At 39.0% G+C, this 27,134-nt stretch overlaps 3 protein-coding genes across 3 annotated transcripts; 1 reads left to right on the forward strand and 2 right to left on the reverse strand.

Annotated features, from left to right (window-relative positions):
* The first annotated feature begins 565 nt into the window (after nucleotides 1-565).
* LOC109399160 (endocuticle structural glycoprotein SgAbd-5) lies at nucleotides 566-8,740 on the forward strand. Its single transcript, XM_019671586.3, has 3 exons — nucleotides 566-880; nucleotides 8,278-8,387; nucleotides 8,452-8,740. The coding sequence occupies exons 1-3, from the start codon at nucleotides 869-871 to the stop codon at nucleotides 8,633-8,635; spliced, it is 306 nt and encodes a 101-aa protein (XP_019527131.3). The 5' UTR covers nucleotides 566-868; the 3' UTR covers nucleotides 8,636-8,740.
* Nucleotides 8,741-10,093: 1,353 nt separating this feature from the next.
* LOC109399172 (larval cuticle protein 65Ag1-like) lies at nucleotides 10,094-10,731 on the reverse strand. The gene is made up of 3 exons (XM_062849282.1): nucleotides 10,580-10,731; nucleotides 10,392-10,510; nucleotides 10,094-10,330 (listed from the first exon to the last, which is right to left on the reverse strand). Exons 1-3 carry the CDS (start codon nucleotides 10,667-10,669, stop codon nucleotides 10,108-10,110), a joined length of 432 nt encoding a protein of 143 aa, XP_062705266.1. The 5' UTR covers nucleotides 10,670-10,731; the 3' UTR covers nucleotides 10,094-10,107.
* Nucleotides 10,732-18,056: 7,325 nt separating this feature from the next.
* LOC109413999 (uncharacterized) lies at nucleotides 18,057-18,964 on the reverse strand. The gene is made up of 2 exons (XM_019687726.3): nucleotides 18,597-18,964; nucleotides 18,057-18,479 (listed from the first exon to the last, which is right to left on the reverse strand). The coding sequence occupies exons 1-2, from the start codon at nucleotides 18,890-18,892 to the stop codon at nucleotides 18,248-18,250; spliced, it is 528 nt and encodes a 175-aa protein (XP_019543271.3). The 5' UTR covers nucleotides 18,893-18,964; the 3' UTR covers nucleotides 18,057-18,247.
* Between the last annotated feature and the right edge of the window lie 8,170 nt (nucleotides 18,965-27,134).

Below are 27,134 nucleotides of genomic sequence, written 5' to 3' on the forward strand. Positions count from 1 at the left end.
CGCTGCAGATAATTGCTCTCAATCAATTTGTCTCCCTAATCGGCCAAAGTGACATTAATCTTCTCCGGAAATTCAATGACAGTCGCCCGCCAGAAATTCGTGAACATCGATTTTTACTTACTTTTCGGCCAAACGTGAGAAGCTTATATGTTAATGGCTTGCATCCGTTGTCCAATATCCCGAATAAAAAATGAATCACTATCAATCCGTTGCCTCCGGAGTTCTTCAGTATAAGAACGCCTAATCGGCGTGGCGTGGTCCTGTACGAACATTTGGCTTTGCTGCACTTCTCAGACACTGCAAAGAAAAAAAAAAGTGCATTCTGTATTATTTATCATCATTTGCGATAAAATGTTCTCTCGTTCCTTTAAACGCACTCAGCTGACCGACGAAATGGTTTCGGAGTACCCTCGGATCTTCAAGAAGACGAAGGTGGCGACGATGTCGTCGGCTGCTCATCTTCTTGCGTTGGAGCCAGGTTAGCTAGAGGTGGACACACACATTTGTTTTGGGAGGAAGGGTTTCAGCATCTAATGTGCTAAAGTTGCTACATAAGTACAGCCTCTTCTCTATATAAATGCTGGCGCAAGCTCGCAAATCGTTTTATTATTCTACCGCGGTCATAAGTTCATAGGTGTCCTCTCGAGCACGCTTACCACCGAGTGGCGATTTCAGCAATAAACGTTAGACGAGTGCAAACGCGCGCTTGAACGGCTTACACGGTCGGTGGCAGTCCGCAAGGAATCTGGGCTTCGCATAGATAAACGGCGGCGGCAAGTGGCTTGTACTGTTCGGAAAAGTGCTTTTAAGGAGTGAGATTGGATCTATACCAAGTGGAGACCTTTTTGGATAACATTTTTGTGGAAATATGAAGCTTTTGGTGAGTTGTGCAATTAACGAGTTATCAAAGGATATTGCTGTGAAAGCTAATATTTAAAACATTTGTGGAAGAAAGTGATATGTGCCAATATAATAAGCTAAGTAATTTAACTAGTTAACATGAGAAGGAATGCGAAAGACTATCTATTCAAAACTAGAAAACAAGTACTACGTTAAAAAAATGTGAATTTACCATGTTTTGCAAAAGTTGGGGAGATTTGGTGCCGTTGCACTACTACAACAACATGATTACAATTGTCGCGTTGATCGTTGATCCGTAGAGGCGAGTGTTTCAAAACACGCCGTTGAAAATTGGAGGAAAAAGAGTATTGATTAATTGGTAAATTGTGAGATGAAATTGTGAAAAATAGCGTTCTGGTAGGATTCGAACCCAAGACTCCGTATTCGCTAGACCGGCGTTTTAATCAACTAAGCCACAGAACAAGTAACGTGTAATTGTAAAAATAGGAGTGTTCATGGTGTGTACTCGGTGTCAGTTTGGCTTTTCATTCCACGGAATTGTTACTTGTTCTGGGACTTAGTTGGTCAAAGCACCGGTCTACCGAATACGTAGTCTTGGATTCGAATCTCACTAGAACGTGATTTTTTTTTCATTTTTTCATCTCTCAGTTTGCCAAATAATCAACATTCTGTGTCTTCCAATTTTCAAGTTTTTCCCAGTATGGTTATGTTAATTTGCTAATTATTGAACAATTAGTACTGGATTTTTTTTTCATTGATCGTTTGGATTCATTCATTTCTTACACTTTCCATTGAATTCGAATTCCCTTAAGTTCCATTTTCTAATAGAAATTGAAATATTTGTAACGGAAGTTGGGAACCCAAATGTTTAACTATTCCTCAAGCTAGCTCAACCTAATGTTCACTGATTCATGCTAATTGTTGAACGGTTCACATTGGTAGTTGAAATATTAATGTATCTGTCAGATTTTCATTTTTAAGTTTCTTGTGAGGTTCAAACAAGTTCCCGGGATATGTATCGAAGGCGTAGCAATGCTTTTCAGGGAATTTCAAGAGAATTCTGAAAGATTTTCATTGGATTGAGAGGAAGTCCCTGAAATCTCCTAGAAAGCACCTGTAAGCTCCTGAGACGCCTACTGCCGTTCTACGCATAATTGTTCCACGTATACAGGGTTTTCCATACAACATGGGACAATTATACGTAGGACGGCTGTCTAGAACATCCATGGAACGCCTCAGAAACCACCTAAAACACCCTGTGATGCTTCTGATAGCCCCTGAAACGCCCCTGCAACTCCCTAAAGCCCCATGAACACCTCTAAAACAGTGTTGGGAATACTCATTTGAAAAAAATATACTCACTTGCTTCTATCTCAGTCCAGAAGCATGCTATCAAAAATGATGTTTGAAGGGCTTTTAGATAGTAGTTTAATCTAAAAGTTTGCCGAATAAAGTAAAGGTCGCAGACGCATACCAAAACCGTGAGAGAACTGTGAGCACAAGGTGAGCATAAATTACACGAGTTTTACTCACCTCTTACTCACAGATCTCTCACAACTTTGGTATGCGTCTGCGCCCTTTACTTTAACCGGCAAACTACAATCTAAAAGCACTTCAAACATCATTTTTGATAGCATGCTTCTGGACTGAGATAGAAGCAAGTGAGTATCACTCTTGCAAGTGAGTACTCCCAACACTGCTCTAAAATACTCTGAAACTCCCTAGGACCAGTGTTAGAAAAATCATCTCTTTTATTCAAATAGCAATCAACAAATTTTTGCATGCTGAAAACACCAGGAACGCTATTGCAATCCTTTCAAATATCCCAGGAAGGCCCATTTAACTCCCTGAAACTCGTGGAAGACCCCTGAAATGCCTAGAAACACACTTGGAACGTTCCTGAAACCCCTGAGATCATCTGGAATATCCCTGGAACTGGAACGCCCCACATAGAAAAAATAATGAAATCTTAACGACATTTAATTCCCGAGCAAAGGTGGATAACAAAATGATAACAAGTTCTGTTACCTGGCTATCATTGGTTTGATAATTGAGTTTGTTATCATTTAGGTTGCATTATGAGGTAACATAACAAAAATGTGAACTCAAATTTACACTAAGAGTAACAAAATGATAGGAAGTTAAGTTATTATTGACTTCAAGTAGATAACTAATTGTGTTATACAATATTTTATTCATTATTACATTTGGTTATCAATATGGGCAAATACAGCTTATTGATAACTAGTTCTGCTATCATTCCGAGCTATGTTTGCGACCAAAATAATAAAAATCTACTTTAACAACATTTTTAGCAGTTCAATGAAGTTTCTTATATTCATAACCCATGTTTTCAACTATTGCGCCCAGTGGGTCTCAAACCATGATCGAGTGATTACCGGTCGTAGGTATATACCAACGGGACTCAGGGCGAGGGAGAGTGGTTGTAGGGTATGATTTCGTACTACAGTCGCATTGAAAGTAGAAAGCGGAATCTATTTTTAGATTAGAGGTCCACCAGACCCTCAGTTTTGGGAAAGCTTTGAAATGTGCGTTTGGAAACTGATAACATATTATGTTATCGTTATGTATTTTTATGTTATCGCGATAGAACAATATTTCCCAATGAGAATTGGTAACTTCCGGATTCTCGTGCTTATAGGTTTTCTTATGATTTTTTTTTTAATTAGTCATGTGTTTCCAGGGAGATTGAGATACACATGGAGGAACATCTTACCCAATGGCAGATGGCCTTTTTGTACCACTTCCGTTTTAAAACCAAATTTTCAAAACGCTAAACATCGATGAAAATACATTAGTTTTATGAATGTGTCCGCTGAAGTATAAAGCAAATATTGTTTAGTTGCTGTTAACATTATGGATGACTTAAAATTTAAACTATTTCTCATTTAAAACGACGAAAATTTAAAAAAATCATCCTAACCCTCTAATACCCATTTTTTTTATTTTGATGTAAATATAATTTTTCGTCATCTAAAATCGACTCAAACATGTTTTGGAAGATGATTCTTTTTAATTCTCGATTTTGTGAATTTTAGTTTTTGATTTGTCTTATTTTTATTTTTGAACATCCCTACACTTTTATATTTTTTGTGGAAGCCTATATCAGTATGCCAACACTGATTTTTTAAAACAAAAACATTTTGAGGTTTTATGATTATTGTTGAAATGTTTTTATTTTATTTTTTTTTCATTGAAAATTTTATTTTTTTAAATTAATTTATAAGAAATTAATCCAACCCCCTTAACCCTTTGGAGCCGGAGGGGTCATATATAAGACCCCAACATAGAAACGACTGTATAAATTCACACAGTAAAACAGAATACTGTCTTCGGCAAAGTTATTGCAAGTTAAGTCCTCTATTGAGGAAAAATGGGAATATTTGTGTTTCAGACTTCACTGACAACCTTAAACATCCTGGACCTCATAAAGTTTAAAGACACGAACTAATTGACATACCAGTTGTTCTAAAAACTGAATTTGGATAATGGTTACGTTCATTTGTATTCATTTAAGCTTTGTTAAGAATATCAGAATGTGTTTTTTATTCTAGGATGCTCTAGTTGTTTCAAACTGTCCTGTAGTAAAGTCCTTCAAATCTACAAGAACGGTTGACAGCTTATCCTTTGAAAAAGGCTTAATAAAAAGCCGAAACGTCGGGAAAAGCAAAACTTGCCGTTTTGATTTACCAAAGACTGTGAAAGCCAGCATTCCGGAATCAATATATTCCAATCGTACTCATCCAGTACAAGAATAACTTTTTGTGTTTTCACTGTAATTAATAGCATTACATAATCTACTGGGATCCGTGAAACTCTTGAAATCTGTAATGCCATTTATAGACACTATAGGGATGTTTTAGGTCAGCTAAATTACTTTGGTATTTAGAATTTCCCTGTCTAGAAGGGAAAAACAAAATTATTATAAGTTGTGTCATTTTGCTACTGTGATTTATGTAACAATGATTGTTATAAAAAATATACCGTTAGAAGTTAAAACAACAAAAATTCAAACAAAACTCGTTCCAATTGAAACAAAAATATAGGTATAGTTATTACAAGATTATATAAAATTTTGTTAGAATAAATTGGCGAAATCATAATAAAATTGTAACAAGTTCTGTTATATATTTAAGAACAAATTTGCAACAAGTTTCGTTACAAATCTCTTGACGTGACCAAATAATAAAAAAATATCAAAAAATACAACACGGAAAATTAGGAAATAATTTTGTTACGAAAAATATAACAAAGATTGCAATAAACGTGTAACGAAATTATGTTAGAGGCAATTATATTATAATGCATAATATAACAAATGATGTTATATGGTAAACGTACCAATAGTGGTGATATTAGTAGCTCCTTGTAGTAAAATAATTGAACAAAATTGATAAGACTACAAAATAAAAAGTCGGAAAACGTTAATCGGGAGTTCTTTATTTGGACTTGTTAGGAAAAATGTTAAACCACCATTTAGTTCAGTTTTTCCTATTAAATCACTTGCACCAACTATAAGTACACGGTTCCTATTACGGTGTTAATATTTAACATTGGTTCCTATAGTGGTGCATCCCATTGAATTCGTATGGGACCCACCTCTATAGGACTACCACCACTATAGGTGCAAAAGCAAAAAATTCAGGAAAATTTTTTTTTTAAATAGGTGTTTTGATAATTCATGAACACAAAACTGAATTATTGTCATCAATTTAGTATAATACATCTATTAAAAATGTCATTTGCGAGCTTTTCGGTCAAAATAGTGCTAATCTGTCACTACCACCACTATTGGTACTACCTCCACTAAGGGAGCATTGACCCTACATCTGTTGGAATAAATGAAACAAGTTTTGTTATGATGTAGTTACATATGTTAATATAATTTTGTTTTGGATATTCACTTGGAAAAATCCTTATAACAGAATTATATCAACTATTGTTATTTCTGACAACAGTTGTCATAATTTTGTTATGATCTTGTTATGTGCTTCTGGTTGGGTCAGGTCTACACTCGTAACAGTAGCCATATCTATTATTCTGAGAAACATTGCAAAATCAACCGCAGTTACTGGATCAATCTGAAGTCTACTTGATGTTATTATAATCCTTTGGGACATTCAGGGTCGTCCAAACTGTCATATAATGATTTTGTTCAAGTCTACAAGAATAACTTTGTGTTTTTGCCATAAATAATAGCATTGCATAATCTGCTGGGTTCCGTGAAGCTATTGGAATCTTAATTGTCGTTTAGAGACACTATAGGTATATTCCAGATAAGCCAAACTACCTCGGAGTTCAGAACTTCAGGTCTACACTCGTAAAATGGCTACTTACTGATACAGTAACGTTGTATAATCAATCGCGATTACTGGACCAACCAGAAGTCTACTATGTTATAATATGAACCTTTGGGACATTACGGGTCGTCCAAACTGTCCTGAAGTTTAACTTTTGACAGTAACAGTAGTTAATCTCACAGTGAACTGTACCATTACACATCCAACTGTAATCTATTATCCCCCTGGCATTTCATGAGTCATTCCAAGAAAGTTTGAAATATTCCAGATCAACCAAACTACTTCGGAGACCATAGCTTCAGTTCTACACTTGTTATTATTATTATATTTTATTAAAGACACTTTACCAAATAGGTTGGCATTCGTGTCCATCTACACTTGTGATAATAGCTTTTGCCAGTACGTTAAGAAATGTTACATCCACCTTATTTACCAAAGTAATTCGAAGAACAATAAGCGTTGCTATATATTTTTTGGATCTTATGGGTCATCCTTACTGTTATGGAGCTTGGTTGATAAAATTAACCACTGTGACATGAGGTGATTTCGTTTTACATAATAACGTTGCACAACTAAATTGGATCCATGAATCTATTAACTTTCAATGTTCATTTCATGAAGTGTTTGTAATAATTTAGGTCATCCATTCTTTCATGGAGTATACAACTTTATATCTACACTTGCAATGCTAGCCTGCTACACTAAATAATGATACATGATAGGGGGATTAACTTAACAGCGTAAACTGATTAAACTGATTAAACGTCGTGATCACCAAGGCAATCTTTGATTATTTCATTCGCAAAATCATGTAACATTTCAAATAAGCAGAAAATCATGGCTTACGCAGCAATTTAATCTGTTTAGTGAGTACCCGTAATGAACCATATTTGCTAAAATCCTTCAAAGACTAGTAGGCATTGTTTTGTACCTTTGAAACATGTGTGCTATAAAAAGTTACGTTACCTAGTCTAACCCAACCAGATCCGTGAACTTCTGCCGAAGATAAGGACTACAGCCACGAATCGAGGGTTGTGGTGAAGATTTGTTGATTCAGTTTTACGCTAAATATTGAAATAGATACAATCATTACGGTTGGTAATGTTGTGTAACTCAAAACAGCAAAAAAGATATTATCACGGCTGTAGACTCTATGTTGCATGTTGTTTGTCCATATTGTTGCGTAGTTACACGCGACCGTTACCGACCGTTAGACATTAGGATCTAAACTCAAGAACAGTTTGGATGACTTAGGAAAATATTCTGCATCATATTCTACCCTTTGTACGCTATTGAGTACTAAAACCTCCGAAATACGTGAAAAAAAACTCTATAACAACGATTTGAAAAAATCGGGCTTCAAAAGGTTAAACTCCTTTACTATAAAAGAATGATTGAAGATTTTTTTTAAATAGGGTATTGGTTCCCTTATTAAGCATGTGGCTCCCATTTCCATCCCACGAAAAACAAAGGATTGAAGCGCTGTTTGTTTTGTTTCTTATTTTTGTATTTTTTGTTAGAACTGAGCACACATGAAAACAAAAAGAACGGATTCAATCGGTGCCGTAATTCGCTTGTTTTCGAATAGGATGAAAATGGGAGCATGAGATTACTGATGGCACACATACCCTATGTTAACTGTTTTTAATCACAGATGAACCAATGACATCTTAAAGGTGACAACCAAAACATCAATTTATCATTAATTAAAAAAATGTCAATACGCTTTAAAAGACAGTAAAAACCATTTGGAAATATAGGGAACAGTCCTTAGTTTCAGTTAAAAATATAAAAGTTTTGATTGCCCAGGCAAGAAAAAATACAAAAATCCTTAAACCATACCCCGTCTAAAGGCGAGGTTGGGTATTAGAGGGTTAAAACAAGCATGATTTGTTATTTTTTTTCCAGTAGCTCAATTTCAGAGAACTGTACTTAACTTTCATATTTAAGCTAGATCGAATAATGTTCAAAGCTCTAAAATTCAATCTCGTCTTTTAACATTTAAAAATTGGTTTATATTACTTTATATTACTTTTCTTTTCGCAAGACCGATGAACTTCTCGATAAAATAATATATCGAAATCTTCCTTTTCAGATTGTGTTCTCGTTCACTCTCTTGGCATGTACCCTAGCAGCGCCACAGGATGAAGTTCAAATCGTGCAGTTTACAAACGAGAACAACCTCGATGGGGGCTACAACTTCGCGTAGGAATTATATTTAGTTCCACTATTTTCTATAAACTCGTAATATATTTCAATAATCTTTTAGATACGAACAATCCGATGGCCAGAAGCGCGAGGAGACCGGTGTCCTGAAACCGGTGGAGGGTGCCGAAGCTCCAGCCATTTCCATCACGGGATCGTACGAATTCACCGATCCAAATGGGCAACGATTCCGAGTGGACTACACTGCCGATGAGCGTGGATATCGGCCAACGGTTACCAAACTGTAAATTTGCTTACGAATGGAACGGCGTTGAACAATGAGAGTACAATTTTGAGGAGATATATCTTCTCAAGTGCAATTAGGTATTTTGAAATAAAATGTTCTGAACATATGTGAGAATTGCTTTGAACTACAACCTTGGTGCGAAACCTGTATCGCAAATGTTTGAAAGTAGCTTAAATGGATTTTATCCATTCGAAAAACCTCCATAGTGCATCCATATTTCATGATGTGAACCGTAACTGCTTCTATAATATATTTCCTATCGTGTGATCAAAAATAAAGTCCATGAGCCCATGATTATATGGCCTAGCACTATTTTCACCAAACTTTTAGTATCTCCTATTGTATATATGCTTTTCACAAGATCATTGTGTTTTTTCCCTAGCAGAAATTTTCAAGGTTTTGTGATCGCTGTTCTGCTCCTTAAATTTATTATGCCTACTAAAAACTTCCTACTTACTAAAAGAAAGCTGCCTTTGAACAGCTGTATCTAAATTGAGGGGCCCAGATGCAAAGGGGTGTAACGTTTTGTCGATTTTGAGCTAAGGATATCAAATTTCAAGCTTTTAGGAAGTTTTTTAAGATTATTTTTACGATGATTATAAAAATTACGATAAATATAAGGACCTTTAACTACATAAACTGTTATTTTTATCTCTAGTTTTACCAGAGTGTGTACGAAGAAATCCTGGAAAACGTTTTTCATTTTTAGATCAGATTCTATAAAATTACCTAACCATAAGACCTTCTGCAAAACTGGACAATACATCTATAGGTTTACTATACTCTGTCTCCGTATTTCGTTCCAATTGGGAGAAAATGTTAATAATCGAGTTTCCAAACTGAATCTGGGAGCATTCAATAGAAATATAAACAGCAATTATTCTATTGAATGTCATAGAAAAGTCTGTTGAAAACATTTTTTTTATATTTCCGCGACAAATTTAAGATGCAGTGTAATTGAAATGCTTCCGAGATAAAATTGGAAAGGAATATTCAGTCATAAAGGTATGATTAGCCAGGTTAAAAATTTAAATTTGTTTTAACTCACTTAATGTTTCATCGGTGTTTTTCAGGCCGGTATGCAAACTTCAGAGTTTGAGGGGTTTGTATAAAAATACCAAAGCGTTCTTTATTGTTTAAGTATAGAAGCGGGTTTCTTTTAAAACTAAACATTATTCAAATTATATGCTATATTGAATTACCTCAAATTAGTTAGGGTATGTATTCCATCAGTAATCTCACGCTCCCATACTCATCCTATTCAAAAACAAGCGATTACGGCACCTATTGATTCCGTTCATTTTGGTTTCATGGGTGCTCTCTTCTAACAAAAAATACAAAAAAAGAAATAAAACAAACAGCGCTTCATTCCTTTGTTTTTCGTAAGATGAAAATGGGAGCCACATGCCTAATAAGGGAACCAATACCCTGGTTATGACGAAATTTTATTATAACATGATTCATCTCATCACATCAACCCACCAATGACAGTAGCGCACTGTTTGGAATACCGACAGATGGCTCAGTGGGCGTAAACTGGTATCCATCCTTATCCGCTTCATAGCTGCCATAGTAGGTGTTTCCGTCAGGACCAATGTAACTGAATGATCCGTGTACCTTCATATATTGCTTTCCATCGGCATCCGTCACGAGTTTTCCTTCCTCTTGTCTGGTTTGTCCATCACTTGTTTCATACCTTCAAAAACAATTCATCATTATGTAACTCTTCATTTCACACTGTAGACAACACTTCTCACTCAAATCTATAGCCATCATCAGTTCTCACGAACTCCTGGCGAACGATGGTTGCCGCGGAGCTGTCATCAACGGGTGCAGCGTTCAATGCAATGAACGCCATCGCGAAAATCACAACGATCTAAAAATATTTTATATGCAGTGTTACTTTGTCAAATAATTCGAATATAACAAAACATCTTCAGCTTACCTCTTTCAAAGCCATCACTCGAAAAAATGACCCAACCAGCTGCGGTAGCAGTGCCAAAATAAACCCGCCCAGCGCTAAACATGAAATCATGCGTGATCACCATTCTATCTGGTTTCAACCAAACTGACTTTTTTGGTAATCGTCTGCCGTTGCGTTGAGGAAAACCTCTTGCAAGATGATGCGATTTGCACCTTCAAGGTGAGATTTGTTTTGATCAAGTGAATGTATGGGGAATGTGTGGTGCAGACGAAGTTAGCAGTCTTCATATTTTCAATATTCTCGTCGATTTTCGATCTTTGGTTTGTCATTTCGAGGAGAGGGCTGATGTAAATAGTCAGAAGGTCATGATATTTGCACCATCAACCTAAACAAGTTTTCTCAAGATTTCCATTGGAAAATTTTTAAGAGATTACATCAAGAAATACATAACGTTTTGTTACAGAGATTGCACAATTTTACTCAAGATTTTACCTTGAGCATTCAACAGAAATTCTTTGTGGGCATTTTTGGGTTCCTAAGTGGATGATTTTATCAGAAACTCCGCGTTCACCGCCCTTTTTTTCGAGATTAATGCTATACCATGAAGCTAAACTTTTCAGTAGTGAATTGGTAAGATCTAATGGTAGTTCAAGAATTGCTAAAAAAATACACTTTAGCAACATTCGACAACTTCTGTTCCTACTATTCCATTTGTTAACATTTTCACAGGTTCTACCTTAAACACTTCATAAACGTTTCTTGACCCCCTCCCCCCATCTGACCCAAACTCTTAAAACAAACCCCTAAAAGCAATTTAAGACATATTCTACGTAATATTAGCTAACAAATATTACTCAAAGATGTGCTTAGCTGGTAGCAGTGTTGCAAAAATTCAACTCATTCATTTGAACACTAACCAACAAATCTTTTCAGTAATTTTTCCTTCTATTCATGTTCAAAACGATTTCATTCAATCAGAGCACTTATCAAAGAAGCGAATTCTTGTCAATTGAATACATTGTCACTCGAATGAGTAACTGGGCACGAAACACGAAAACCCTGTCGGGTCAATTTTTATTCAATGTTGGGCCACTGTTGGACCAACATCAAACACGTATTGGGTCCATGTTGGGTTTGGTGGCCAAAACAAAAATAGGTGAATGATAGGTTGATGTTTGGTTTGACGTTATTAATGATGGTAAAAGCTTCAAACCTACAACACTACACGCTTTGCTTCTGGAAAAACGTCGATTTTTGCGTAACATAATTTGTGTATCACCCCTTAGCTATATTGAGGGGGTACGACCCAGGGGATCCGCAAGCGGCAAGGTAGGCCTACTGCTCATCTTTTTCGAGTGTGTTAGTGTCGACTGACAATGCGACCTGGGGCCTGGTCGAATCTTGCTTGGAAATCAGTTTATGTTGGCGATGGGGATGGCCCGCGAAATCGCATTGTGTTGTTTGGGAAGGCCCGCTCGATGCATGTTAGGTAGGCGTAGTTTGTTCGAGTTTGACGTGCCTAAACCCTCACTGGTACGACCTGAGTGTCTGTTACCCAAGAAGGTGCGGCACAAACAGCGTCTTATCTTGCATCCAGCGGCTGAGTAAGAAATGCTGCATCACGCCCTGCTAGATCCAAGGTGTTAGCCCCATCAGCGTGGTCGTCCCAGTGTTGGTTGGGATGTTAACCAGAACTGACACGATGGCCCTCCGGCGAGACTGAAGTGTTGGCGTGAAGTGCCCCACACAATGCATACGTTTGCGTGCGCGTGACAGTAGTTTGACACATTTCCCATGGGAAAACTGTCAGAAAAACGCAAACCTCGACGGAACGGACGCTATGTGTTCCAGGCTTAATCCCAATAAGCCACCCGTAAAAATCCCCATTGCGAACAATATAGGTGAAAATACGACTCAATACAATCGGAAAAGACCTACGCGACGGAAAAAGGACTGCGATTGGAAACTTGGAACATGGATGGAATTGTTAGTCACTTGGTTTCGCAGGATGTGACAGGATAACCTACGATGAACTACATCCCCGCAACTTCCACATCGTGGCGTTGCAGGAAATTTGTTGAACTGGACAGAAAGTTTGGAAAAGCGGGCATCGAGCGGCTACCTTCTACCAAAGCTGTGGCACCACCAATGAACTGGGAACAGGATTTATAGTGTTGGGCAAGATGCGACAACGTGTGATCGGGTGGCAGCCGATCAACGCAAGGATGTGCATGTTGAGAGTTAAGGGCCGTTTCTTCAACTACAGCATCATCAACGTCCACTGCCCACACGAAGGGAGACCCGATGACGAGAAAGAAGCGTTCTACGCGCAGTTAGAGCAAACATACGATGGTTGCTCGCTGCGTGACGTGAAAATCGCAGGTAGGAAAGGAGGAAATGTACAGACCGGTAATCGGGCGAAACAGCCTGCACGCCGTATCGAATGATAACGGCCAGCGATGCGTAAACTTTGCAGCCTCCCGTGGTATGGTAGTCCGAAGCACCTTTCTTTCCCCGCTAAGATGTCCACAAAGCCACCTGGAGATCACCCGACCATCAAACAGAAAACCAAATCGACCACGTTCTAATCGACGGAAATTTCTTCTCGGATATAACCAATGTCTGCACATACCGCAGTGCGAATATAGATTCGGATCACTACTTAGTCGCTGTATGCATGCGCTCAAAACTTTCGTCGAAGTCGAACGTCGCAGCTCAACATCGAGCAACTTCGTAACGTAGAAGTGGCTCAAGACTACGCGCAGCAGTTAGCAGTGGCCCTACCAACGGAAGAGCAGCTTGGCGCAGCTACACTTGAAGATGGCTGGAGGGACATCCGATCCGCCATAGGTAGTACCTCGGCTACAGCACCAGGCGTCGCGACTCCGACGGCGAATGTGAACAGTTGAAAAACGAGGAGAACGCAGCATGAGCAAGAACGCTGCAACACCGTACGAGAGCGAATGAGGCACGTTACAAACAGGCGCGGAACAGGCAGAACTCAGTCTTCGGTATGAAGAAGCGGCAGCAGGAAGAACGAGATCGCGAAGCGATGGAAGAGCTGTACCGCGCTAAGGACCTCTAAAAGTTCTACGAGAAGCTGAACCGCTCGCACAGAGGCTTTGTGCCACAAGCCGACATGTGCCGAGATAATCACGGGAATATTCTCACGAGCGAGCGTGAGGTGGTCGAGAGATGGCGGCAGAATTACGATGAGCTCCTCAATGGTGACGTTGCAAGTACCGAAGGTGGCGTGGTAACAGATCTAGGAGTATGTGCACAGGACGAAAGACTTCCGGCCCCTAACCTCCAAGAGATTGCGGAGGAGGTTGGCCGGTTGAAAAACAACAAAGCCAAGCGAGCTTCTAAAACACGGTGGAGAATCACTGGTGAGAGCACTACACTGGGTCATTACCAAGATTTGGGAGGAGGAAGTATTACCGGAGGAATGGATGGAAGGTATCGTGTGTCTCATTTACAAAAATGACGACAAGTTGGATTGCGGGAACTACCGCGCGATCACACTACTGAGCGCTGCCTACAAGATACTCTCTCAAATTTTATGCCGCCGTCTATCACCGATTGCAAGAGAATACGTGGGGCAATATTAGGCTGGATTTATGGATGAACGCGCTACAACGGACCAGATGTGTTGCAGAAATGCCGCGAATACAACGTGCCCACACATCATTTATTCATCGATTTCAAATAGGCGTATGATACAATCGATCAAGACTAGCTATGGCAGATTATGCGCGAGTACGGATTCCCGAATAAACTGATACGATAGATCAAAGCGACGATCGATCGAGTGATGTGCGTAGTTTGAGTATCAGGGACACTCTCGAGTCCCTTCGAACCTCACAGATGGTTACGGCAAGGTGATGGTCTTTCGTGCTTGCTGTTCAATATTGAGTTAGAGGGAGAAATAAGGAGAACGGGGATTAACACGAGTGGTACGATTTTCACGAAGTCCATTCAGCTGCTTGGTTTCGCTGATGATATTGATATTATTGCTCGTAAATTTAAGACGATGGCGGAAACGTACATCCGACTAAAGAGTGAAGCCAGGCGAATCGGATTAGTCATTAATGTGTCGAAGACAAAGTACATGATGGCAAAGGGCTCCAGGGAGGAATCACCGCGCCCGCCACCCCGAAGTTATATCGACGGTGATGAAATCGAGGCGGTTGAAGAATTTGTGTATTTGGGTTCATTGTTCAGAGGCGCATTGTGACAGGAAATCGTGCTTACTTTGGACTCCTCAGAACTCTACGATCGAATAAAGTTCGCCGTAACACGAAGTTAACCATCTACAAACGGAAGGTGTTGCGTACCATCTACGGCGGAGTGCAGATGTAAGACGGGACTTAGAGAAGGCGGATGAACCACGAGCTGCATCAGCTGCTGAGAGAATCAACAAATATGCTATATTAACAATATGGGTCACTTCGTGTTTTCCCATACAACGACATGGAGACGCCGTTTACGAATGATTACAGCACCACCTGTTGTCAGAAAAAGTCAATAATTGTATTTTGATCAATTTTAGTTTACCGTGCAAGGTGACACTTCTCGAAAAAAGATGTAAGGGGTGTCGAAGTTTTTTGTTCCCAAATAATCGATTAATAAATAATCGATTTACAATATACACAAACATAAAAATATTTCATTAGATGACATCTACGAATAAATCTGTAGAAGAATTTGAATGCTCCCTCATTGTAAAAAATCCGGAAGATCACCAACCAAATGCACGTCTTATGGCAGAGTGCAAGACATTGCATCCAAGGGTGCACAAGCTAATGGACCGAGGCACGAACTTAATAATTTCAACGTTTGAGCGTTCCGTGCTTACAAAAACTGAGCTCCGGGACCTGAGAATGGAACCCGTCAAATTTGATTTCGACTAATTTAATTAATTGTTTTATTCCGGACTAATCGGTTTTCTTCGTTGTTGGATGTGTGAACATTGTGCTGTCGAAGATAGAACATTTACACGACATTTACACAATCGTCGCGAAGTCCTTGCAAAGCTCAATATTTTAAAATATACAGTCATTCGCTGCTGGGTGAACTTCAGTTTTTGACGATCTTGCACCTAATACAACGCACAGGCAAACATAATTGTCCCACCACAAAATGTTCACACCGGTTTCAGCATACATTGGTTGCAGTCATCGCTGCAGTAATTTAGCAGCGGGTGCGCATTTTGGAGTGGTGTTTCGACTAATCGGTTTGTTTACGCACTGTTTCCTTTGTTGTTGGATGTGTGAACATTGTTCTTTCATAGATTGAACATTTGCACGATCGTCGCGAAATCCTTGCAATGCTCAATAAATAGTAAAAATATTCTAGCAAATGCGCCTGCTGCAGAGTGATAATCCTCCAAAAATTAAGTCAGGCATTCCTTCAGATGCTGTTGAAGTTGCAATAAATGAGAATACAACAACACAGTTACCCAAAGTTTTGATCATACAGCATCAAATCAGACAAGCAGTCATAAAACCCTTGGTTTTTTTTTACCATTATTGCAGTTACCATTTTATTTTATTGCAGTATTGAATTTACTATCTCATTATACAAAAAAAATCAGCTTATTACTACAAATTTAGTACATCACTGATTGCGTTTTATTCATGAAGCTATGTAATCTCAGAAGGAATTTTTGAAAAAAAAACAAAACGAACATCTGGAGGAATTTTTACAAAACTGCTTTGATAAAAAAAAAAAAAAAATGTTGGAGGATGGAGGAGGAACGCTGGAACGCTTTCCCTAACTAATCCCGAAAGGAGTTCCTAAAACAATTGCAGAATAATTTCTAGGAGGAATCCCCCAAGAACTTCTTGGAAGAAAAAAATCCCGAGTGCAATTCTTATAGGGATCTCACAAGGAAATTCTTGGGTAATTTCCGGAGCAAATACAGTTCATAACTCACTAATGGAAATATCGATTTGGGTCGTCTGTGTTTTAGTCTGTTAGGAACGTTTATCGGTTCAAATTTACTTCGCATCTGCAACTTTGCATGTCCCGCGAGTCGCGACTTCGATTTGGTGCTGCGACGATAATATACGCCAGATTGTTCAAGAAGAGAGAACAAGAGAGAGAATTAAATTTGTTCTAATTTGAGTTGTAGAAAAAAAATCGATTAATGTTTTATCGATTATTTGAGAAGAAACGGGCATCCCTACCATGCAATGACAGTTCGACAGAATAAACGTCATTCGGATAGCGCATGCATTTAGTGTGTAGTAGTACCTCTTCTGACGCTTGGTGGCGACACATTCACTAAAAAGGTGTCGCCAAAAAATCGTAAAAGTGACCTATATTGTTAATATAGTATATTTGGAATCAACCATCGTTCATACCGCGAAAATCGGGAGGCTACGGTGGGCGGGTCACGTCATCAGGATGTCGGATAGCAACTCGACTAAAATGGTTCTCGAGAGTCATCCGACCGGTACAAGAAGACGTGGTGCGCAGCGATCTAGGTGGGTCAACCAAGTGGAGGACGATCTGCGGACCCTACGCAGAGTACGAAACTGGAGACAAACAACCATGGACGGAGAGGAATGGAGACGGCCACCCCGGCCTTAGCCTGATCGGTAAGGTAAGTACCAGTGTATTGGTCGGCACCCATTCCTGGGTAGGGATGATCTTATGGCTTTGCGGACTGCGGTATCGCACACGACTATGGACACCATCAAGGTTTCCACTGTACAGGTCGTTGGTGTTACCCTCCATGAACAATCGCTCAACAAATGCCGGCTTGAAGAATCGCGAGGTCAGCCATCCGCGAAGGCTATCGATGACCTTTGACTGTGGAGGTCTTACGCTGTATTCGATTCTGTTCTGTTCCGAATCGCCAGATGGTCATTATGCACATATCCAAAATCCAATCTGAGTTGGAGTTTAGACCCGGGCTTCAAACGGTCACATCAATGATGGAGTCTGCACCGTTACTATTATAGTACACGTTACACGTTACCAGCCTGGTCATAGATTCAAGCAGAGCCCAGCTTCTTGTGTTGGCCGAGCGACTGTCCCATCTAACCGTTCAAACGTTAAAGTCTGCACCGATGACCACGGGACTTAATCCCGGCAGTACACTGGATAATGAAACTAGAATTGACGAAAACTGATCTATCAGCCACCTGAAGGCATATCAATTATAGTAGTATCAGTAGGTCGGCTCTAGAGGCACGTTCTCCTCCATTTATAGTAGTATACCGCGTTGATCTCTATTGCGAAGCCCTCATTTAAATTGATGTGAAACTATCTTTGGGACTGGAAACCGACCAATTTTACAGATTGCCGATATTTAGCCTTGTCAGATAGCATACGTTCGATTAAGCTGGGGGAAGTTCACCGTTCTTAACTGCATTGATAAGTGGTCCCGGTGGATGAAAAGTAGGTTTCAGCGTGGTTTTGGAATCCTGGATTGTCCTCTTAGTCTGTGATACTTTCAAAGTTGGATGGGAACAAAGCACCTCAGTTATAATATAAATAATCGTTAATTTAAGTTCATAATTTCATTCCTGTTTATATATTGTTATTTTCAACATCAGTTCCATATTATATCAGTGCCAAGCCATTTCACATATCATAATCGAATTTATTTGACACATATCAGGATAAAACTATTCTGCAAATACCATTCACTTTCCGTTGGTCCATTCCGAAGAGAACTTATCCAATCAGCGATGCAAATAACTTTTTCTTTCGTTCTGACTCTGCCAGTTTGCGCGTTTTCGTCTTGGCACGGTATCCACTTTTGCCGCTTACGTACATCACCATAACTTCGGTGCCATCGTCCGTTTCGTAGCCGTACATACCCATCACCACCAGTTCCTCGTCCGGAGTGCCAGGATTCATCAGCATACCGGTTTCCTCGCGAAACTGCCCGTCGGCCGTGGAGTATCTGTTTTTGGGGTACGCGGGAAGACATGGGAAAAGGTCAGCGCCGGGCGACGACACTGCTGTCAGCAATAATTTCGTCTTATTTGTTCAACACAGAACACCCAATTAATGTGCTTACTTGAAGCGGTAGCTCTCCACCATGTGTTCCGAGTCATATTCAACCAGCATGGACTGCATATCGGGATTGCTTAGATCTTGTCCGGAGGCAACGTGCGTTGTCCACGATAGAACTAGAACCAGCAGCGTGGCGACATTCCAGCTGACCACGGCTGATGAACTCGACAATGCACGAAACTTCATATTTCTAAACTGAAAGGTTAGGACCATCCAGCAGGGGCTTTTATCGAGAAACAAATCCGATGCGCTGGGGCAGGTATTTGAAAGAAGTTGGAATACACATAATTCAATAATCATCAATTAGCTTCAACCGTGCTTCGGATGGAATACTTAGCGATTCTTAGCGACTGACGACGATGTCCATGCATACTTTGTAGTGGGTTGCTTGTTTGCACTACTCAAGAAGCTGGTCGGTCATGCTGCAATCGTTATTGACGTAGCTTCTTTTGGGATGAACTTAGACGAAATCAATCGGTTATCTGTCATTTAGACGAATGTGATGTGACATGAACAAATAGCGTAATTGTCCCCAAAGTCTGAGAAAACTTTTTAACCTTTTACTGGGTGCGCCCATCTTGAGACGTCCGCCTACATGCGGAGCTAGCTGATGAAGATGGATCAGTAGGACACCACGCACTTAAACGGAGGCGATCAGTCAAGATGATTACGGGATGGGCTGGTAAAAATTGACGAAACTAATGAAGCTTTCGTAGCTATGGGGTAGTGGTTTGCGTGTCGTTTCCTCAGTGCAAGTTGGTTATGCCGGAATAATCATTCCCACATTGAAGCACACTGTACTGATGACACCGCGTGTGTGCCACCAACAACAGCCATGAGTGATCAGCAAGGTGCATCATCGTCGCACTATAATACCGGATCGGATCGCTCTCTCGGAATCATCTTGAATTCAATTTCAAGGGTGGAGATGGCAATCTGGTAGGAACAGGTTTTGTGCGCAGCGGGCTGGCAGGAATCTTCAATTCAGCGGGGTGTTGATTCAATTCATATGTATGCATGTGCAAACTGTTCGACTGGATTTCGGGTTCACCCGTTGACCATGAAAGGTTATGACTAACATGGGATTGGGCGGCTTCTTTTCTGAATGAAAGTTCAAGTGGGTTAGCAGAAAAGCTGCAGCAAAAAGTGTGGTCGTTATAGGTAATTCACTATTGCATCATTGAAGAGCAGAGGTGCTATACCGTGATTTCGGGTGAAATTGATCAGTGGGGTGAAATTGATCAACGTGAGTGCCATTTTTATTTGTCAAAAATAACGCTTTAAAGTTTAAACAATTTTTAAAAAATAACCATCATCTGGCTCAAGGGTTATTGAATGATGAATTTACATGTTTTACAGATAATAAGTCACATATTTCTGTATAAAATTCAATATTTTCCACAATTGCTTGTTAGGCGAACTACAAAGACACTTTCAAACTTTCGTTACCGTAGCTGTATCGCACATGTAATGAACATTCGAATGAATGTTTCTAGCTGCCAAGTATTCGCTAATCCCGACTTCGTCATCGAAAGCTCTTAAAATATTTAAATGTATGCATAAATTCATACTTTTCGGAAGTAATCACGTATTTAGTAAGAAAATTGCATACTTTCAGGCGTTTCCTTAGGATTTATTAAATTTTAAAGTTAAATAACTAAAGATTTAGTAAAGTTGTAAAAGTTTTGCAAAGCTTTTCACATTCTGGAGTGGTTGATTCAGTTGGAAAAATATTTTCAGCACTTACAAAGTAATTTCATTGACTGATCAATTTCACCCCGAAAGTAATTTAGTTGATTTTTTAGTTCAAATGATATTTATTACATTAAAACGATTTGCAGTAAAAGTTTCAACCTCATTGACTGATGAAACCCGTGGTCGTACTTGATTTAAAGCATTGAGTTTAACCATATCGATAAATATGCAAAAATTAAGAGCCGAAAACTGCGAAAAGTGATCAATTTCACCCGAAATCACGGTACCTTTCAAATTTTTCGTTGACGCCTTTTTATCACGCCATTTGTCAAACGCTTTCTGTACTCACAATTTCAAAAGTGATTCAAAAGCTATAGTTTAAGTGATGTTATTAAATGAACAAAAATCCAGTTAGGTGCTCCCACGAAAAACACAATGGGTGATATAGTTATTACCGTTTTTGATTTGTATGCAGGAAGATCAGAGTTCAACCATGTTGGTTAATGATTACCTAGTTCTCAGCATCTTCTACCTACAGCAATTCCTATCACTACCTTCACATGGCACCGGCTGGATAATGACCATTCTGGTGGTAGATTGAGCAGTTTTGGTCGTATACCAACACGAAAGGGATTGACGATTTAATTATCAAACCCCGTCTATTTTCTAGTTTAGAATGGGCCCACAAATGCATCTGTTCCTTATGACAGGGCAGCTGATCATCCTTCGGTAAGTGGATCTGCAGAATTTTCAACTTCATCGGGGCCATCCGTATACTCGCCATTTTGACGGGTTTGCCATCGTGGTAAACTAGGTATTCTGCGAGCGTTTAGAGGTGTGACACAAGTGACTTTTAGGCATCTTTCATCGTGATAACGAATATAAGCAACCGTGTGATTGGCTGATGGCTGACTGGCGAAAGAAACTAAACATAGAAGATCAAGGGCCAATTCCTACACCTATTCATGCATAGCCCACATTCAGAAGACACTGATGATGCCAAATATGAGCTCTACGCACAGCTCTTCCACGAGTTTCGCCGACGGATCATACAGTTGGCTATAAAAAGCTCTCATCAGCTGTAGAACAAACACGGCATTCTATTTATTGATTTCGCCATCTAAAAGAATATAAACTTTCGTAACACTTTATTACAGCCTCTCTCTGGTTATAGTATAAGACCATCATGGCACCGGAGTAAGAAAAAAAAAACAACAACAACAGTGATGACCTGTTTTTGTCAGCCCCTGGTTACATTTTTTAACCCTTCCGTTATCAACCTTCCCTAACGAGAGTGCGGAAAAGCATTCTTTCCCCAATGACTTTTTTGTTTTTTAATTTTTTCAACCATATTTGGACACAAAAAGCACATCTGATTCTTCCGGTGATTTCTTCAATGATTTATCCAGGATTTCCTCCTGGAATTTCATCCAGGTGTTATTCCAGTAATTCCTCTTGGTATTTCTCTAGGAACTCTTATTGACCTTCCACCATGAAATCCAGCTGGGATTCCTCAAGCAATTCCTATTAGGTTACGTCGAGAAATTCTAACTTTGGTACTTCCGGGAATACTTCTAGAGATTACTTCTGGCATACTTATTTGTTGCAATACTTTCGGGGAACCTTTCTGAGACTCCTGGAAAAATGTCTCTTGCGATTTCATCAGGGACTGCTCCATGAATTCTTCCAGGATACCTCTACCGATTCTTCCAAGGAGAACTGTAGGTATTCCTCCAGCTCTATTAGAGGCATTTCTCTTAGGATTCCCCCGGCATGCTTGAGGCGATTTCTCTAATAATTCCTGTGGTCTTCCTGAACTTCCTGTGGTGATTCCAGAAGCTCCTCCGCTGATTCCTCTAGGAATTCTCTGACGCTGCTAGCTGATCCGCCGATATACATTCCCGATGCTCGCTGACGGTTTTCTCATGTGGATTCACGATCTCGTTCACGACGTTGTACTATTTTCACTATCACTCAGTGTTCGCGCAAGGGCGGGTCGATTAACCGACGTGCAAATAAATTGGACGGAACACGGAACATCTCTCCATTGCAATGGTAAAATGCGTACTGATTTTATTGTCTGATCATTCCATATACATACATATACATTTGGGGGTACAACACATATAAACTGATATGCCCAAACACTCAGTATAATTGCCAATAGAAATTGAAAGAATGGCATAAATAACTTATCACAACTTGCTTCTTGCTTCGATTGCATTTGATGTTTCATATCTTTGGTAAACACAGCGGAGTTAAGTTGTGTCATTTGTCATGTAATTTTGTGGTTAATAGAACTGGCAAATAAGTTCCGTGACTGCATTTTCCCTAAAATTACTTGAAATCATCTAATATGATAAAATATAATTTTAAAAGTCTGGTTTTCTCGTTCGCATCACAATTGGCACAAAAATAAGTTCTCTTTTTGATTATTTCATGAATGTTTACGTCAATCCTGGTTAATTGTGTCACCATTAAAATTGAGATTTTTAGTGAGTAGTGATAATATGCAATAATTTTCAAAATCATAAGGTTTAATATGTCATATGATGGTGTTTCTTCTTCTTTATGGCTATACGTCTCCACTGGGACTTGGCCTGCCTCGCTTCAACTTAGTTTCCTTGAGCACTTCCACAGTTATTAATTGATGGGCATTCTTTGCCTGCCGTTGAATGAATTTGTGTATTGTGAGGCAAGAACAATGATACACTATGCCAAGGGAGTCGATAAAATTTCACCGACTGGAACGGGAATCAAACCCGCCGTCTCCGGATTGGCGATCCTTAGCCTAAACCACTAGGCTAACTGGAGACCCATGGTGTTTATTGATCTTAAAAAAAAATGGACCCCGGAACCACCGGAACGGATTCTCGTGAAATCCGAGTATCGGTTCCGAAAAGGCCAGAAGTATTTCCGATAACACGAAAACAGTTCAAAACGGTGTATGTATCTTGAATAATCACGAAGTTTGAGCACATTGCTTCACTTTTTGTTACATTCGTCAAGTGTAACACAAGCTGAGCACAGACCACTCAGTAACTGGCGATAAAATTCCAAACACTGGATTTCCCTAAATGACTTCTTTTAAGGATTTCACGTTCCTCTAGGAATTTCTCGTTTGATATTGCTTAAGGTATTTCTATTGTGATACGGAAGAAATCACAAATACCCGCAGAAATTGTTCTAGAATTTATTGCTGGGAAAGATCCATGCAAAAATATCTCAAGTCTTCTCTCCTGGAATAGCTCCAGAACTTGCTCAAAATATTCTCCAGAACTTTTTTTTCCGTAGAATCTGGAATAGGAATTCCTCCAATGATTTTTACCAAAATGGTCAAAGAGTAGTTTTTTTTTTTTTTTTTTATCTGTATTAACGAGATTTTTAGCCCTAGGCTAGTTCATCTCGGGACCCACGCTTTACTTCCCTTCCGAAGGAAGAACTCACATTTTGCGAGTTTGTCGGGAGTGGGATTCGATCCCAGGTCCTCGGCGTGATAGTCAAGTGTTCTAACCATCACACCAGATCCGCTCCAAAGAGTAGTTGACCTGGTAAAAAGTCAGGCTACTAGACTGCTTATAACAGTGCTTAGTGAATAAAAGAAAATCGCGTTAAGTACTGTTCCTTTGAATTCCACTAAGAATTTGCATCCTTTGACAGATACGTATTTCGACCTCAACTGTAAGGTCGTCTTCAGTGTCTTGTACTTGACTTGAGTCTGGTCAAGTACAAGACACTGAAGACGACCTTACAGTTGCGGTCGAAATACGTATCTGTCAAAGGATGCAAATTCTTAGTGGAATTCAAAGGAACAGTACTTAACGCGATTTTCTTTTATTTACAGATATTCCCCTAACAAGCCCAGGTTAATCATCATCAGTGCTTAGTGGTTACCTGGGAGTTCCAATCAACATTACTGGGCTCCACAATCCCTGCCAGAATGTACGACGATCGAACAATACAGCGAGAATGGGCTGAATGGCAAGGAACGAATGCACACGTAAATTAGAAACCAAAACAAAATCGAAATACGACATCGTTTACTCAACGTGGAAGTTTTCTACTTAAATGCCATTAGAAATTTAAAACTAAGTGTAAAATCAATTTAAACGCTTGATTAGCTATTTCCCGAGCAGGAACAAATAACTGACAGCAGCATACCAAAATCAGGTATCATACCAAGACGAGGTATTGGTCGGTTACCCAGGTATTGAAAATAACTTATTTTGGTGTTTTCTAGGTAATACCTCGACGAGTTATTGGTATGGTGTTGAGGACTGCTTGAGATATTATTCAATTACGGAAAAATCACTATTTCTATGGAAAAATCGCCTATTTTTATTTAGGTATAGCCATACCTGATGTCATTATTCACGTGTTATGCTCAGAATACATACCAGTGGCTGTCCATAAACCACGTGGTCATTTTTTCCTGAATTTTATACCCCCCCCCCCCTCCTCCACCGTGGTCTTGCGGGGTTTCAGACTGACCCCCCCCCCCCCCCCCCGGGGGTGACCTTGTGTTTTTTTATATGTGATTTTTTTTTGGGGAAAAAATAACCACAACACAGCAACAACATAGTGTATCATTGTGCTTGCCACACAAAATATGCATTTATGCAAGGCAAACAAAGAATGCAATGTACTTCAATTAATAATAGTGGAAGTGTTCCAAAAACACTAGTTTGGAGAGAGACAAGACAAATTCCTGCGGCCAAAGAAAATTCGTCTTAAAGTAGCTGGAATTTTTACAAGGATGACAGACAGCCTCAGAAAAAGGAGGCAGCTTTCGAAAAATGTAAACGAGAGATCTGCAAAAGGAAAAAACATATTCAATAAATGATCTGGAAAAAAATAGTCTGATTTGGTGATCAGCCGCGTGAGCTGGAGATGTTCAGTGGTATCACAATAGTTGGGTAGTCTTTATTATCAATAAAATCACCCGAATTCTTCCTTTCCTGAATCTATGAATGTATTCATATTATTTTGTTTCTGCTAGAAAAGAAATATGTGATATAGAATTTTAGGCAAACTGGACATTGTAAGACCAAGCCCACTCGTGGGCTTCATACTACATACGCAACAGCACGTCGTTAACGATTTTTAATTTCGTTATCCACCCATTTTCGCACCGGTCGTTCGTTTCCATGTGTGTAAAATAATGATCGGTCGCCTTTGCGCACCGGTGGTCTCTATTCTATCCGTACCATCGGTTTTTTGCACTTCTGTAAATCATCGCAATATTTTGTGTATTTCTATGGTGTTATAGCAAATCTTATTCAGTATAATAATCTGTGCTCATATTTTTAAAGAAGGGGTTTTGGATAAGACTGAAAACAGTTAGTAAAATTTGAACACAAATAAATAATTCCCTTGGAGATTTGTACCAGTTTTGGTGCGTTTAAAGATATCATTTTCTCAATAATGTATGATTGTATTAAATCCCTTTCAATTCAAGCAATCTTGTTTAAAATTATATGTTTGTTGCTTACTGTATGACTTGTAGGTTGAATTTTTATCTAAAATAATATCCATCTCTTCGATATCCATGTTGCCTTTCTCGCAAGAAATTTATCTGAATTTGAGATTTTGAGCATCTTTTTTAATAATTAGGTTTATTGAATAATTACATCCCTTGCATTTCCAACACATTTATAACGTAGTCTCCTTTACAACTTCGCGTAGGTCAAGATTCTTGAATCCTGGTCATAGTAGAAGCTATCTTCTGACAGTCTGCGATAAGTTTGCGCAACCTTTTTCCATTAACGTGTATTTTAACATCAGCTAATTACTCAGTCACAACCTTTTAGTTACAAAGCATCAATCGTAAATCTTAATATATATTCCGATCCTTTGGATGCTGGTATATGAATATTTTGTTGGAAGCAGATTCTATGCGCTTGAAGTAGACTGCGTATTTGTCAAAGTACATAATGAGCCCACTCTCCTTTTTGGCACTTCCCGAGCAGAAGGGCATACCTTACAAATACCATGCGAAGCGCAACATGTGCTCTAATACCTAAAATTGTTATTACTGCGTTATTCTACGAAATGTTATGAGAACATCACAATAACAGTTGGAGGTATTTGAGCAGAATTTGGTATTGATGTAGTATTTGTTGGTTCAGCAGTGAAAATAACCGAAGAACAACATTTGCTATTCATCATGAAGCCATCGAACAAATGAAACATTTGATAACAAGAAATGTTATTAATTTGTTATTCAATAACTTTGGAACAACAAATACAATACTTGAAATTTTAGGTATGCATTAATTATCGAAATAACAAGACTTGTTATTTGCTAGGTGTTATTTATACAAAATTTTGGTATTCGTTTTTGTTATTTTGCCTCTTATTACCACCTAATGAAGGACATATCAAGGTATTGTAGTATTTAAGATAAATACCTTTATATGTTATTCACTTGTTATTTTCTTCTGCTCGGGTTCATACAACAATTGTTGTATTTTAACATCCAACACCTTGCTTTTTCTATAACGAGGAACCTACAATATGGCAGTCCTGCACACCGCCTATTTTAATTGATGAAACTTGGCAGCTCGACAACATTTTTTTTTAGATTTTTATCGGTATGATTAAAGTATGTTTTTACAAAAAAAAAAAAAACTGTAGTGTTTCTATGATATCTGAATTGAGTTAGGTACAGTCAAAGCATCTTTGAAAAATCGTAACTACTCTACTACAATCGTAACTATTTTTAAGAGAAAATCAATACATTTTGATGCATGATCCTAAAATTGGGGAAGATGGGAGAACTTTATTCGTAACATATTTAAGCAAAGCTTGTCAATTTAAACCTATTATTTTCTGCGTTTGTATTGTC

This window comes from Aedes albopictus, chromosome 2 (assembly GCF_035046485.1).
Source record: "Aedes albopictus strain Foshan chromosome 2, AalbF5, whole genome shotgun sequence".
Lineage (NCBI taxonomy): Eukaryota > Metazoa > Arthropoda > Insecta > Diptera > Culicidae > Aedes > Aedes albopictus.

Excerpts from the sequence above, each read along its gene's own strand:
- LOC109399172 (XM_062849282.1), bottom strand. The coding sequence starts at position 10,669 with ATGATTTCATGTTTAGCGCTGGGCGGGTTTATTTTGGCACTGCTACCG. Across the intron at positions 10,511-10,579 it reads GAGTGATGGCTTTGAAAGAG|ATCGTTGTGATTTTCGCGAT; the intron begins GTAAGCTGAAGA and ends AAATATTTTTAG. Across the intron at positions 10,331-10,391 it reads GATGATGGCTATAGATTTGA|GTATGAAACAAGTGATGGAC; the intron begins GTGAGAAGTGTT and ends TTGTTTTTGAAG.
- LOC109413999 (XM_019687726.3), bottom strand. The coding sequence starts at position 18,892 with ATGATTATTGAATTATGTGTATTCCAACTTCTTTCAAATACCTGCCCC. Across the intron at positions 18,480-18,596 it reads GTGGAGAGCTACCGCTTCAA|ATACTCCACGGCCGACGGGC; the intron begins GTAAGCACATTA and ends CCCCAAAAACAG.
- LOC109399160 (XM_019671586.3), top strand. Across the intron at positions 8,388-8,451 it reads GATGGGGGCTACAACTTCGC|ATACGAACAATCCGATGGCC; the intron begins GTAGGAATTATA and ends ATAATCTTTTAG.